Source organism: Sciurus vulgaris, assembly GCF_902686455.1.
Source record: "Sciurus vulgaris genome assembly, chromosome: 4".
Lineage (NCBI taxonomy): Eukaryota > Metazoa > Chordata > Mammalia > Rodentia > Sciuridae > Sciurus > Sciurus vulgaris.
In genome coordinates this window covers 98,265,393-98,281,307 of record NC_136464.1, presented here as the reverse complement: position 1 = coordinate 98,281,307, position 15,915 = coordinate 98,265,393, and the positions used below count along the sequence as shown (strand labels likewise).

At 42.9% G+C, this 15,915-nt stretch overlaps 1 protein-coding gene across 1 annotated transcript in view; it reads right to left on the bottom strand.

The window, feature by feature from the left end:
* Positions 1-15,603, bottom strand: part of ATP12A (ATPase H+/K+ transporting non-gastric alpha2 subunit) — a 30,455-nt gene extending 14,852 nt beyond the window's left edge. The window contains 17 exon segments of the mRNA XM_079136860.1: positions 1,623-1,732; positions 1,901-1,943; positions 1,945-2,100; positions 3,353-3,442; positions 3,444-3,485; positions 3,487-3,555; positions 3,557-3,624; positions 3,851-3,931; positions 3,934-3,964; positions 4,103-4,161; positions 4,164-4,179; positions 4,182-4,238; positions 5,318-5,431; positions 6,373-6,576; positions 10,523-10,582; positions 14,204-14,362; positions 15,032-15,603. Of these exon segments, the coding sequence (XP_078992986.1) occupies positions 1,623-1,732; positions 1,901-1,943; positions 1,945-2,100; positions 3,353-3,442; positions 3,444-3,485; positions 3,487-3,555; positions 3,557-3,624; positions 3,851-3,931; positions 3,934-3,964; positions 4,103-4,161; positions 4,164-4,179; positions 4,182-4,238; positions 5,318-5,431; positions 6,373-6,576; positions 10,523-10,582; positions 14,204-14,362; positions 15,032-15,040 (1,368 nt within the window). The 5' untranslated portion in view covers positions 15,041-15,603.
* Positions 15,604-15,915: the final 312 nt, after the last annotated feature.

The window sequence follows — 15,915 nt, the reverse complement described above, 5'->3', positions numbered from 1 at the left end:
CTTTAGCACATGAACTAACATATCTCCTGACTAAGCTTACCACCTAGCTGAAGAGACAAGGCTATCACATGACCATCAACAACTGAATCAGGACCAGGGTAAAGAGTGTAGAACAGGGGTAAAACAGTGCTGTCACCTATCAGGAAAGTTCAAACAAGTGGGAGCTCTGTGAGGGCTGGGGGATTTCTGAGCTATGCCACAAGTGAGACATGAAGGAAAAGTTTCCATTGTGAGTGCTGAGGTACAGTTGGACAGGGTGTGGTAAGAAGGTTCATGAAAGGCAAGCTGAAGTCCAGATTCAAAGAAGCAGAAAATAAGGAAGCACAGAAATTTTTTGAGCAAAGTTAGGTGATGATACAATCAGTATTTGAGGAAAATTAGTGGTATACAAAAAAGACCAGTGTGGAAAGGAATTAACTAGAATCAGCAAAGCCCTTGAAAAGGTTGGTCCAGCTATTTAGATATAAGGTATTGGTGATAACACACCAAAAAATACAAGAAAGTGGAATAATCAGTGAAGAAATGGAAAAACCAGGAAAACAAGATTCTGTGATTCATTGTGATGGAAAAGAAAAAGGAAGGGAGGGGAAAAAGTAAGAAGGCAAGAGGAGAGAATAGAAAGGGGAGGAGGAGGAGAAGTAGAAGAAGAATGAAGAGGAGGGGGAGGAAGAGAAGAAGGGAGAAGAGGAGGAGGAAAAGAGAGAGTTTTCTTTTCTTTTTTATTTATTTGCAGAACTGAAAACTGAACCCAGGGACACTTTCTCACTGAGTTATATACCCAATCCCTTTCATTTTTTATTTTGAGATAGGGTCTCACTAAATTATAAGGCTGGTCTCAAACTTGTGATCTTCCTGCCTTAGCCTTCTGAGTTGCTGGGATTATAGGCATGTGCCATGGTGCCCAGAGTTTGTTTCAATATTCCAGGACCTCTTGGAGTTCCATTTGCCATCACATTCTAGTCAAGAGGACTGTAAGATCAGTCCCTTTATTTCCATTCAATTACATTGTAAACTTTAGGGAAAGGCATTTATATAACAAAAACAAAACAAAACTTTACTTATCTCCACTTAGCTCGTAAAAAAGTTTGGAAAGCAGCTGAGTGCAGTGGCACATGCCTGTAATTCCAATGGCTTGGGAGGCTGAGGCAGGAGGATCTGGAGTTCAAAGCCAGCCTCAGAAATGGCGAGGCACTAAGTAACTCAGTGAGACCCTGTCTCTAAATAAAATACAAAATAGGGCTGGGGATGTGGCTCAGTGGCAGAGTGCCCTGAGTTCAATCCCTAGAACCAAAATAAATAAATAAATAAATAAACAAATAAATAAATAAATAAAATAAAAATAAAAAATAAAATTGGGAAAAAACACTTAAAAGACACATCCTTTTCCTGAAATAAGAATTTCAAAAATACCTAAACTAATATCCTGAGATCTTCTAAGAGTCTGTGATTTCTCCTATCTAGCTGGAAGTGAGAAAACTTTATGCCTGTCTGTGAGTTGGATCTGCTCTTACTATTGCAACCTGCACATAGCTAGAGAAATTAAATCAAGTGCCCAAGGAGAAACAGAGAAAGTGACCTTGTACAGCTGTGATTTAAGACCAAGTGTGTTGTAGCAGCTTTACCTTCATGATGGGGACACTTTCTTGTCCTGGTTTGAACTCAGCTCGATTACACAATGTTATTATTTTGGATAAGGAGGCCCACGTTCCAGAACTTTGATCAAAGGCTTGGTCTGGAACACAGAGAAAGACCAGTGGCCACTGTGAATGCTGAGCCTGTCATGTCCAAGTCACAACCTTCACACCCTGCTGGAGACTACAGACCAGTGCTGCCACACTTAGCCAGTCCCTCTGCTTGAGTCTATAGTTTTTGGTCTGAATGAATCCTCTAAAAAACTCACTTGATTGGTTTTCACTTGTGTCGGCCACGAATATCTGGTTGTCCGAACCACAGATGGGCCACAGTCATTCTGTTCTGGGTTAGGGTCCCAGTCTTATCTGAGCAGATGATAGAGGTAGAGCCGAGGGTCTCCACGGCCTCCAGGTTCTTCACCAGGCAGTTCTTCTTGGCCATTCGTTTTGCTGTCAGTGACAGGGTAACCTGAAAGGAGAGAGAAATGGAAGCTTTGGGAATAATCATTTTGAACTCAGGTTCAATCACTGAAGTTAGTTGTGAAGGGATTTAGGAGAGAGCTGGAGAAGATATTAGACCAGAGGTATAGTTGGCAATGCAGCCAGGCTTATCTAGTGACTTAAAAGCCACCAAAAGCCTTATAAGCCACATCTTTTTTTTTCTTCAATTAAATATGGGATCCTTTTTTTTTGTTCCTCCTTCATTCCTTGAAGTGGGGCCTACAGGTGGCAGACAACACTGCATGGTTGCAGTTGGGGGAACATGTATAATTCCAAAGGGGAGCTTGGAGGGTTGGGGTATAGCTCAGTGGTAAAGCACTTTCCTAGCTGGCAGGAGGCCTGGGTTTGATCCCCAGTACAGGGGAAGGGGGTGGGGAGGAACTTGGGCCACCTAACCTCTATCACTCATAAGCATTGAATGTAAGAGAGACTTGACTGTTATAGCCAAAGAGTTGCCCCATGGTCTCCCATGTTGCTTTTGGGAAATCAGTGAGCATTTGTGTTTCTTTTTCTTTAATGGTAGTAGGGATTGAACCCATGGTCTCACACATACTAGGCAAGTGATCTATCACTGAGCTACATTGCTAGCCCCAGTGTACATTTTACAAGCTCCTTATTTTAAAGGATCTTTGAAAAACTCCAGATCTCAAAGGAATTTTTAGTTTCTTCAAATTACTATCTCCTGGAGTCACAAGAGACTTGGAATTCAAAACATCTTCTCTTGTCCTTTGGCCAGGCAACATAGGCCATTGTAATTACATGACTGAAGTATGAATTCCTCCTCCCCAAACCTGTGGGCCTCCAGTATAGGGAGGAGAAGTCTTTTGTCTGAGGACTGAATGAGATGGTCCTTAACAAGGGGAGAGTCAGGAAGAAAAGGGCTGCATTCCTCTACAGAAAAGAAACAGAGAAATTTTTTTGGCCTGAGGGAAGGAAGAGAGAATGTGTCCACTTTCCTAAGTTGTAGAAACTGTCTAGGAAGAAAAAAATTTTTTTTTTTAAACATGGGGAAGGTATTTAGGGGGATAGACAAAACTGTAAATGGTGGTCTCAGTCAGTTTCTATAAGAATTGGTCTATTCAGAATGTTCCAAGGTGGTCCCTAGTGGGGAGGGTGTGTTGTTGAAAGGGGTCTGTGGTTTGTGTGCAGGAGCCTCCCCAGCAGCAGTGTTTTGTTGCCAACACTATGGAAAGGCAGGCTACCTAACAGTGTGGACTCACAGTGACAGTGGCCAGGAGGCCCTCTGGAACATTGGCCACAATGATGCCAATGAGGAAGATGATGGAGTCCAGGACATGGTACTTCATGGACAACTGCGATGATGAAGAAAAGGATGCCAATGGAGACAGCCACGGCCTGCCACAATGTGAACAAAGTGCTCGATCTCAATGGCAATGGGTGTCTTCTCATTTCCAACACCTGAAAGCCAAGGAGGCTATGCGACCAATGATGGTGCGGTCACCCGTGTTGATGACCATGCCGGTTGCCGTGCCTACAGGGAAGTAGACCATTTTACCTCCACGGGTCCTCCTGATAACCCTCTCTGGTGGCTTATGCAATCAGCACATGACATTACAAAGGCCAACATTAGTCCTTTGGAACCCTCTGTTCCATGTTTCCTCTGGGTAAAGTTTTATACCAAGGGACAGAAGAGACAAAGAGCATCAGGCCTGAGAGGGAGAAGGTCAGACATGTGGCTGGGAGCAAATTGGTCTTACCTTCCAAACATGTTGTGGAATAGAAGCCTATGTTTTTTGTTTCCAGGGGGTTTTCGTGGGTAAACTCAGTCGAGCGAGACTGGGCTCAGATTCTCCGGTGAGAGATGAGTTTATCTACCTAGAAGAAATTTTGGAAACAATTCAAAATTAGGCACCTTGTTTCCTGCCTCTTCTACCAAAACTGGGGAAAGACCAGAACATCCTGTCAGCACCAAGCAGGATCTTCAAGGTGGTTGTTCCCTGACGGCTCACCTTACACCCCTGAGAAGATAGTAGCCTGATGTCCGCAGGGATCTGGTCTCCTCCTTTATCTCCACAATGTCCCCCACACAACCAGCTGCTCTGCAGGAATTATCTTCTTTTCTGAATCGCGGATAACAAGAGCTTGCTGCAGAAGAAAACCATGGCAGACACCTCAGGCCCTGTGAAGATGCTGGCCCTTCTCCACTTTCTGTACCTCACTGAATCCCAGGACAGGGGCATGGAACCCCTTAGCTGTCAGAATGCACAGATGAAACTGAACACTATGTCACCTAATATCTGAAGACCATGAGAACTATTTTTCAATTGAGCTGTTATTGAAAGCAGGAAAAGCTGTTATTGGGCAGATATGGTAATATGAGAGCCCTGGGCCTTATAGAAAGAAAATAGATCAAAGGTGAACATCCTGGTGAGGCATCAAGGATGAACACTGAGTTGAAGGGTTTAATAACCTTGCTGAAACGGGGAGAACTTTAATGAGGTGGTATCCTGCTTTTTAGCACAACAGGAACATCTTTTTCATCGAGAATCTTTTCCTCCAGTTGGCAATTCTCTGGGCCTGGGCCAGGTTTCCTTGCTGTGGACACCGAACATGGGTTGCTGGGGGAAGAAGGAAGCACTTGGGTCCCCAGGAGCATTTGGGGACACCATGCTCTAAAAGTAAAAGCAGTCACAGGGAGCACAGGTGGATATCCTTGGCTGTCAGTGAAGGAAAATTCTGGAACCCCTTGAACAATTATCCAAATATTCTAGAAGATATTGTGAAATGACTATCCTGCTTTTCCCTTGACTGAGCATTTTCTTGGATCTCGCCTCACTTGACCATGACAAAACCCTGTGAGGGGCTGGGGATACAGTTCAGTTGGTAGATTGCTTGCCTGTCAAGCACAAGGCCCTGGGTTCAATCCCCAGCACTGCCCCCCCCCCCAAATAAAATAAAATAAATAAAATAAATAAATAAAATAAAATAAATAAAATAAATAAAATAAATAAATAAAATAAATAAAATAAATAAATAAAATAAATAAATAAAATAAAATAAATAAAATAAAATAAAATAAAATAACTCTGTGAGGAACTGGGGCTCAGAGAGAGAGGTAACTTAATCAAGAAGTTCTAGACAACAGAGGATAGGACCAACCAAGGCTGGCTGCCTATTCACCTGAAAATCACACAGGGACCAGAGGAAGTGTAGCTGCTACTCACCTGAGGAATCATCTTACTGAAGCTGGCCATGATGTTGGTGCTTTTGGCCTCTTGGTAATAAGCAAAGACCCCTGTTAAAATAACCACTAGGGCAAGTACAGTGCCCAAGTACACCTGGATGAGAAGAGGCAGCAGTCAGAGAAACAGGTACCAGGTAAACATCCCTAATCTGAAAATCCCATATCTGAACTGCTCCAAAATCTAAAACTTTTGAGCACCAAAGTAACACCAAAGTGGTAAATTCTATATTCCACCTCATGGGATTAGTCATAGTCACAACACAGGCACACTAAAAACATTGCAAAAAATTATCTTCAGGCCAAGTGAACACACAAATGAACATAAAACTCATATAAATTTTGTGTTTACACTTGGGTGCCATGCCAAAGACATCTCAATATGTATATGCAGATATTCTAAAATCCCCCAAAATCTGAAATTGGAAACACTTGTGGTCCATAATGCCCCTTCAATAATCATACTTGGTTTCCATCACTAGTTCTGGCAACTGATGTGCCCCCATCTCCAGGGATGTGCATATCTGCACATTTCATATCAGTGGTCTTATATAACATCTGGTTTCCTTCTTTAGCACAGTATCAGAAGATTTAGTTTTGAGGGTTTGGCACTCAGTTCTCAGCAGGCATAGCTGCCCCTGTGGTAAAGGGCAAGATTAACTTTGAGGAGAGAGAGCTCCAAAATATTTCATGGGTATATAGAGATGTTTTTCCTTTAGAAACTCAGGGGTTTTGTCTCTATTTTAAAATTCATGCTCATATTGCCTGTGAGATATAAAAAAATCATAGCCAGGGCATGGTCTAGCTCACATGGGTAGTTCAGTGATAAAGCACTTGCCTCGCATACATATGGCACTGGGTTCAATTCCCAGCACCACACACACCAACCAAAAAAAAAAAAAAAAAGAAGAAAAAAGAAAGTCAGATATCTATTGTTCTGCAGCTGGGCGAATTCCTGCCTCTAGCCTACCTCTGTGCCCAGTGATGGCCTGGCTGTGTTCCTCCCTATTGCTGAGCAAAACCAAAAAGGTGACTTACATTGTCTAGGGATCCAGAATTATCACTGGCATACTGAATTCCATAAGCAATCCAGCACAGGATGGCTCCTATCCACAGAAGGATGGAGAAGCCCCCCACCATCTGCTTGAGAAACTTAATTATCTCTGGAGTTTGCTTGGGAGGGGTGAGGGTGTTGGGTCCATCCCGAGCCAGGAGCTCAGCAGCTCTGATGCTGGAGAGACCCTGAAAGAGCCAAGAAAAACACAGATACAGAAACCAGAAATTAGACATTTCTCCTCCCTCAGAGGTTGTGCTTCATATTTTTGCAGGTTGTGTTTAGATGTCAACATGCCCAGGAAGGCCCTGGGAAAAGTAGATGAAGCTGATGCCTCATCTTTTCAACTCTCCACCTTCTCAAAAAAACCCATTTTTTAATTTAATTTTTTACTAATGGTGTACCATGTGATGTTTTGATCCCTATAGACTATATAATGTTTAAACATATACATCTCATTTGTCATTTTCTTATGCTGAAACTTCCAAAATCCTTTCTTCAAGCTTTTATTATCTATAGACACCCCACTGTACAATAGCACACCAGAACTCCTTACTCCCTATCCCCTGTAACTTAGTACCCACTGGGCACCTCCCATTCCTCCCCCATGCCTTCTTTAAAGAATATTAATATTCATTACTCAGCAAGCAGTGTTCTCCATATTTTTATTCTCTAGAATAACCCTCTGAGGAAAGTACTATCATTATCCTCATACACAGATATGGAATTTGAGGCACAAGAGTTATGTAACCTACCCAAGGTCACCTGGCTGATGACAGTGACACCAGGATTCAGCCAGGTCACTGGCTCTAGAGCTGTTAATGCAGCTGTGTTTAGGAAATTGTCATTTCTGAGAAATTATCCAGAGATGGGAGTAATTTGAATGAGGAGAATTTGAAATAAAGAAGCTAGTCACCAGGGCATGTTTGGTGCAAGTCTGTAATCCCAGCCACTCAAGAGGACTGGCAGGAGGATCACAAGTTCAAGACCAGCCTCAGCAACTTAGTGAGGACTCTGTCTCAAAAATTAAAAAGGAATGGGGATATAGCTCAGTGGATAAGTGCCCCTGGGTCCAAATCTTGGTACCAAAAAACAACAAACAAAAACCCAAACAAACAAAAAAACCAAAACAACTTCCCCAAGACATAAACAAACAAAAAACCCCAAAACAACAACAAAAAACCCCAAACAAGCCAAAAAAACCCCAAAACCAAAACCAAAAAAGTCCCCAAACAATATAACTATCCAGAAAATATTATCCATTCTGGAGCTCCATTTATCACACGAGCTAGATTTTTATCCTTAGTCTGATACTTTTCCACTTTTGTATACCCACCCTAAGTTCTAAGTTCTGGTTCAATAACAATTATAAATCCTACCTGACTCTGAGGACCACATGTTCCTCCTTTGGTAGTGCAGAGACATACTACCCCGAAATCCGACACTTTCATAACTTTCCTCCCCTCCAAGAAGTATATATATTTTCTCCCACATTATATTGAGAATTAATTAAAGGCAAGATGTTTATTTTGGTCATTTTTTAGTCTGCTCTAGGGTCTAATGCTTTTTCTGTGGTAGTGACAAATCTTTTTTAAATAACTTGATTCCTAGTTATCAACTTGATACCATCACCCTCCATTTGCAATTCCTTTTACAGAATTCCAGAATCTCATCATTCTCAATAACTTGAACATTTCCACAGGGCTGTTCCAGAGACATTTCTGATAATACGTTTTCCTGTGCATCCACAGACTTCACCAATTGCAGATCAAAAATGTAGTTAAGGCTGGATGTGGTGGTGCCTGCCTGTAATCTTAACAACTCAGGAGGTTGAGGCAGGATGACCTGAAGTTTGAGATCAGCTTCAGTAACGTAGTGAGAACCTGACCCAAAATTAAAAATAAAATAAAAAGGACTGGGAGTATAGCTCAGGGTAAAACACCCTTGTATGGAATTCCTTAGTATCAGAACAAACAACAAACAAACAAACAAAATGTAGTTAAGTCGATGATGGTTGTGTCAAGACCAAATATATACAGACTTTTTTTCTTATAATTAGTCTCTAAACAATATAGTGCAACAACTATTTACCTAGGTTTTATAATGTATTCAATATTGTAGTCATCTAGAGATGATTTAAAATATAAGGGAGGATGTGTGAAAGATATATGCAAATATTATATAATTTTATAGAGAGACTTCAGCATACTTGGTTCTGGTATGATTTCTTGGGAAATCCTGAAACCATTCTCCTGTGGATAACAAGGACAATTGATTCAAATAAAATCAATCATTGTCTCCTTTCTATTGCCTTCTCTAATTGCTTACCTCCATCCACCTGCTATAGCACACTACTTGATCAAGTTCCCTTCTCCTTCTGCTTCTCTAATTTGGCTAATGGGATTAGGAATTCCTTAAAACTCCCCTCCCACCAAATACTGTTGGTAATTCCCTTGTCTCTTGAATCAGTCCCTTTCCTTCCCATCTTGGTTGGCTGCCAGTTTTCGAATCCTGGTTTCTTGGTCCTGACTTCTCACTCCTTTTTTTCTGGACATTTCCATATCCCACTTTAAAAAAAAAAAAAGTCTTCCACCAGAACTGCCTTTTGAAGACCAATCTTGTCAAACTTCTTTTGTTTAGAAATTGTGCCCATTTATATAAGTAATATAGCTCCTGTTCCTCAGTTTGCCCATTATGTCCCATTGTCCCATTTACAGAATACCTAAAGAACTTAATCTGAGCAACAAATATATTACTGATAGCAACTTTGAAATAAATATTTATATTTTTGAGTTCTATTTTGAGGAAAGTAATAGGTAAAAGATTAGTGATAAGTATTAATATTATTAGTGATATCACTAATATTATCGATGATAAATTATGTAATAAATTCTAGATGATTTACGACCTATTTTAATGCACTTGTGTCAACTTCATTGAAATGTTTGCAGAATTGAACACTTGAAAATTAATGGGTTAATATGAAAGAGCCTGGTAGTTTCACCTAAATGACATTCTCCAGCCTCTTCTCTACCTCTCTTCCTGGCTTTCCACATGTATTCACTCACAGAAAGCCCAGATTGCTCTTCAAACCCATAATGTCCTTTTTGACTCCTGAGTACTCTGTGGGCTTATATCTAATTGTCCTCCTGAGTTCCAATTCAAATACTACCATATTCTGGAGCCTGCTCTGGTAACTCTGGTCATAATCCTTTTCTCTCAATGTATAGATTCAACCTCTCTTGTGACACCCAGGCAGCACAGAGTGGACATTACATATCCCTATGCATCTACTTTTTTAAGGCCAGAGGTGCCCCATCCTTCTTTGTCCCCTGCGTGGTCAAACCAGTGGAATCACAGAGTAAATATTTTTGTTGACTTAAATCAGATGGACATTATTTGTATCTTCTTATGTTGAGACACCCAAACTTTTATTTCATTTGTTTAGTTTTTTTGGTACTGGGGATTGAACCTACGGATGTTTAAACACCGAGTCACATCCCTATCCCTTTTTATTTTTTATTTTAAGTCAGCATCTCACTAAGTTACTTTGCTAAGGCTGGCCATGAACTTGTGATCCTCCTGTTTCAGTCTCCCAAGTTGCTGCGTTTAAGGGCATGTGCCACCATGACCAGAAAGACACCCAAACTTTGAAACTGAACTTGGATTTGAATTCATAAAAGGAAGCAGTACTTATGTGATAGGGGAGTTCATAAGATGCTGAAGGAGTTTTTAAGGACAGTGTGCTTGGAGACTCCGTTCCTTCTCAGAGGAGGCAGACAGGCAGGACTCTCAGATAGTTACTCTGGATTCTCACTTTGTAATGCTGGCTTCCCTAGTCTCCAATAAGAAGGGCCCCAATGCATCATTACACCTCCTGGAGGCATGGATTAAAAGCAACCTCTGGCCATAACCATGAGGAGCATATGTATACCTTTCTGGGATACAAAAAAAGAACTATCTACATGTAGGCATCATTAAGTGAAGGAGCTCAGCTTGGACAGGCATGTGAATGATGGGCATTCTTAAAGGTGTGGCTGTAGGTCACCCATCCTAAAGGTGCCTCCACTTTTCCATACATCTTCTGTGGTCAGGAGGCTTCTCTTTCTGACCCCCATTTCCCTGGTGACTTACCTTGATGATGTTTGTGCCATATTTCTGTTCCAATTCTTTATCATTGAGTTTGTGGTCATCCTGAAGTTCATGAAAGGAAGGAAAATAGAGTGAATTAGGTCATTCCAAAAGATGACACCCCCAACCTTTGACCAACCCTGAAAACGAAAAAAAGGAAGTAGACCAGAAAAATGTAGTTTGGGAGAAAGGGCCCTGGTGGTAGTGACTGTGCAGCAAAAGAAGGTGCTGCTGCAGAGAATCTTGTCCTTCTTAGTCTCAGTCTTCTTGAGAGTTCAGACTGCATGTGCCATTGACATGTAGCAGCTGTTTTTAGTTTTTATAAAGGAATCAATGCCTACCACCTCAATCTGATTCCTAGCATGTGTATCTTTAGCTAGATACTTCATTCAAACCTGGATGCTGGAACTGGCTGAGGGTGTTGAACAAATCCAAAGCAGATACATTTCCTGTGTTTGGACAGGTCCTTCCCTACTCATTGGGGGTCTTTGCCAGAAGGAAGCATGCCTTTTCCCTTTTAAGTAGTTCATAGGTTGGAGAAGTCCCATGAATTAAAAACCTACCAGTAAACAAATGCCAATATGGCCCACATTGGCAAATTTTGTCACAGAATCATTAGCCAGAAGCAGAGTTTCTCATCCTTGGCACTACTGACATTTTGAGCCAATAATCCTTTGTTGTGGGGCCTCCACCCACTAGCAATCTCCCCCCGAACTGTAATAACAAAAGACATACCAAGACATTGCTAAATGTGCTCTGAGTAGGACAGAGACTCCTCCCTCCTCTCCATTTGAGAGCCACTGGGCTAAAGGACTAGAAAATCTTTCTATAGCAGAAAACTGAGGGCTAAATCTTTCTCATCCCCCTAGAAAGCTTAGCCCCCAGGATTCCCCACTCCCTACATCCTCTAGTTCAGGGAATTGAACCAGAGGTGCTTTACCATTAGGCAACATCCCTAGCCCAATTTTTTTTTTTTCCTAGCCCATTTTTGAGATAGGGTCTTGCTAAATTACTGAGGCTGGCCTCTAACTTGTAATCTTTCTACCTCAGTTGCCATTTATTTCCTTCCTTCCTTCCTTCCTTCCTTTCTTTCTTCCTTCCTTCCTTCCTTTTATGTGATATTAAGGATTGAACCTAGAGAGGAATTCTATCATTGAATTACATTCCCAGCCATTTTCACTTTTTAATTTTTTTTTGAGACAGGGTCTTGCTAAGTTTCCCAGGCCAGTCTTGAACTTGTAATCCTCCTACCTGCCTCAGTCTCCTGAGTAACTGAGATTACAGGTATGACCACAGGCATGAATCATTGCATCTGACTTCTTAAGTACATGCAAAAAAAGTTTCATGTTGCAATAAGAAATTATGCCTTCCAGTAAAAGATAACATTATTATTATTATTATTATTACTATTATTATTATTACTTTGTTTCTAACCTTCATCTTAGTCAGATTCTGCTTTGCTCATTCATCCATTTCACAAGTATCAATCAAATGGATGTTGCTGGAGTTTCAGAGGGTTAAGCAGAGTTCAGTGCACAGTACAATATTGCTAAGTCAAGGCAGATCAGAGTCACTGTTTGCATGAAGGGGCCTGCCTTGAAGGGCCATTCTGTAAACCAGAGTACAATTTACCTTCACTCTCCTTCCAGCCTGAAAGAGCATGGGGGAGAGATGAGGATGAGGTGATGGGAGTCTGGTGCACCCTCTTCTGGCTAGTACTGGCATAGCCAGGCAGTGTCTAGCTGCTCAGATTATTCATTCAGATGGCAGAGATAATTTAGTTATAAAGACTCTAATTTGCATACAGGTCAGGGTGTAAAAGCATTAAGCATGCTGTTGCAAATTATGGTACTCTTTTGAGAAGCCTGAGAAAAAAGAGGAAAGCAAGATGTTCCTTTTTCAGTTTTTTGGCAGGAAAGCAGAGAAACACTCTGGTTGATATCATGGAAATGATTTTTCTATACAACATTACAATCTTCACAAATTGCTCCAAGAAGGGAGTCATATCACAATTAACAGGCATATGGAGATGGATATATTTTCGTTCATTGAAGTAGCAATTTCAAGGAAGGAAGAACATATACACAAACTATGTCTTCAATCTTAAATGCTAGAGATACACAGGAAATAATTACTATTCTCTGGTACTGTTCTTTCTCTTGCTTTATCTCACTGAAACCTCTGAACATCTCTAAGAGTCATTTTTAATTCTTTCTTTGCAAAATGTTTCCTATTTGGAAAGTAGGATTTGATTGAATTCAGGTCAGTCCAACCTTAGAGATGTGCTTCTTTTCTTTAGCTTTTCTTTTTCTCTCTCTTTTCTTTACTTTTTCTTTCTTTTTCGTGTGCTACTAGGGATTGCACCCAGGGCACATGAGCTTGGCAAGCACTGCATGACTTAGCTACATCCCCAGTCCTTTAAATTTATTTTGAGACAGGGTCTTGTCAAGTTGCCCAGGCTGTCCTCAAACTGGTGACCTTCCTGCCTCAGCCTCCCAAATATCCGGGATTACAGGCATGTGCCAGTGCACTCAGTTTCAGGACTGTATTCTTAAATGTCTATCAGAATATATATCATATATTATATATATCATATATATATATTATATATGATGTATATATCATATATATATCATATATATATATATATCAGAAACAATGTCCAGCATTGTGCTGCTAAATGTTAAACAAGCTCTTCAGGAAAGATAAACAAACAGCTCTGATTTGTAGAGTTGGCTGATTTCTCGTCAGAGCCAAATTTCAAGCTGCTACCGTGACCTCAGTCAGCTTGTCACTTGCCAAGTTCCTGAATGTTAAATAACCGGCTACCTAGCCTTGAATGAGCCAGCTGCATCAGTCCAATAGCTGCTCAAAGATCATAGAATTTTAAAGTCTGCAATGGACTGTAGAAGCAATCTAGCAGAATCTCAATCTCCCTGTAGAAGTTTTGCCTTTGGCATTCATGAGATAAAATCTGTCACATTTAAGATCCACGGCAGCTTTTTATTAAAGCTGCCAGCTTTAATAACTCCAAAGTTATTCCATAATAATATTACATTTCCATAAGCTCTTTAATTACAAAATTTTCATACCTTACATTTTTCCCCCTCACAGGCCCTGTAAACTGTTTTCCCCTTTATGTAAAGAAAGTGAAACTTCAGCAAAGATAGCTCATTTTCTTCCAGTTACACAGTTCAGTTGGTGGAGCAGTAGAGACTTAGTTTGAGCCTGGGGTCAGGGAATCCAAGTCCAACATCCCTACCACTGGAACTATTCTTTCTCAGGGGTACACATACCCCAAACCTAGTAAGGTCCAGTGGCTTTGGTTTTCCTTCTGGGAGGTTCCAGCTCAAATAGTTTTCTTTATCAACTGAAAACTGACAAGTGGCTATTTATATCTCATTGAAACAAATGAAAAGGAGAGAGGTCTGGGCTATGCCTGTGGGGCTTGGAATCTGACTTTCCCCTTGCTGTTTACCTGAGACTGCCTCCAACCAGAACACAGAAATCCTGCAGAGGGACTGAGCAGGACAAATATTATCATACCATTAAAAAAAAAAAATAAGATAACAAGTCTTAAGGGGATTCCAAATCCTTGAGACTGATTTTTCTCTCCTAAGAGGAAGGTTTTCTCAGTGGGAAAGGGCAGTAGGACCCCTTTGCCTTAAGGCTACTGCTACTGACCAGATCAAGTTCTTTTTTAAGCTCTTCTTTTTGATGACTCTTTTTGAGTTCCGAATGGTCTTTCTTCAGGTCCTTGTACTTCTCCTTGTCATCCCCCTGGTCAGTCTGCAGGATGTCTTTGGTTCCATTGAGCTCCACAGAGTAAATTTCTGATTTTTTCTGAAAGAGAAGCAAAAGTGTAATATAGGCCCCAAATGGGTTTTCTGAAGAGGTGCTGCTTGCTTCCCTGTGGTTTAGGACCTGCACGGAGTAAGAACCTACAAACCCTTCATGCTCACCTGGAGAGGACACAGAGGAGCAAGACTGTGGACAGTCGACCTACTCCACCTCCCAAGAGTCCTTTCCGTTCTCTCCAGGCAAGGCTGGATTGGCACAAGCCGGCTGGTATCTCCTCAAGGGAACCCCCTCTGGGGTGGGGCAGATGGGAAGTTAATCACAGGGCTTCCTAGGACCTTGTTCTCACAGGTTACACCTGCGCAGCCCCCTGTTTCTGGAGAGGAAGTGCCTACTAAGCTTACTATCCTCAGTTCCCAGTAGGGTGGGTTTACTGACAGACTTTCAGACCATCACACCAGGATCCACCTAACCCTAGCTCAGTACCATCTCAGAATGAGAGACCGCAGAAGCGGTGCTGTGGAGCTGGCCTAGAACCCCTAAGGCCTCTTCTCCACACATCTGGACTCGTTTCATTACCTAACCAGTTTAGGAGTGCCAAACGGGTGCTAGGCGGCTAGAAGAGATATCTACATACAGGGCATTTGTTTTTCTTGCCCTCTGCGCGCTTCCTGTAGGCGGGCTCTGATCCCCACTAGGGGTGGTTGCACGCACCTGGCGCATGCTGTGACTGGCTGTGCTGAGGACAATGGACCGGAGGGCACTGGATGCCAGCAAGCCGCTGTGGTTGCAGAGGTGCGCAAGACCAGGGGTCGGGTCAGGCGGCGGTGATAGTGGCAGAGGCGGTGCACAGGCTGGGGGTCGGGTCTGGTGGTGGGGCAATGATGCAAAAGCCGGTGGGTAGGGACCGGCAGCGGGGCAGGGGTCGCGGCAGGCAGTGAGATTGGTCTTGCACAGAGCAGTGGCGCGCAGGGCCGGGGTCCCGTCTGGCTTTGAGGCAGCGGTGGCCACTGCCGAGGTGCACCGGCTGGGAGTCGGGTCCTGCGGTGGGGCGCAGGTGCACAAGCCCGAGAGCGAGTCCAGCGACTGGACTGGGGTCGGGTGGGGTGGCGAGGATGGGGGCCGATCCCGCGGTGGAATATTGGTAGCCTCCACGCGGCGGTACAGCAGCCGGGGTTCCGGAACAGTGGCGGCGGTGGCGGTGCTGGTGATGCAGATAACCGAGGCGGCGTAAATCCCGTGCACACCCTCCCCGGCTTATCACCCGCTGCTGTCGGGGTGAGCGTCCTCCTTAAATGCCGCCTGCCCCGCCCACGTACCAACTGGAGCGCAACTCACCTGGCTGGGAAACGTCCCCAGGACTGGAAACCCCAGGGCGCGCAGCCTGGAGGGGAGTAGGAGGGATCCGCAGGGCTTGAGGTGTGGTTCCCGGCGCCCCGCCCCCGTAGTCTCGGGCAGGGGGTTACAGGGTGTCCTGGGGCGGTTCAGCGACCTTGTTGCTCTGCCCGCGCAGGAGCCACTAGCGCAGCTGGTGGGTAGCCTGAGTACCCGGAAAGCGCCTGTGCACCTTCAAGTGACGGTTGGGTCCAGTAGTTCCA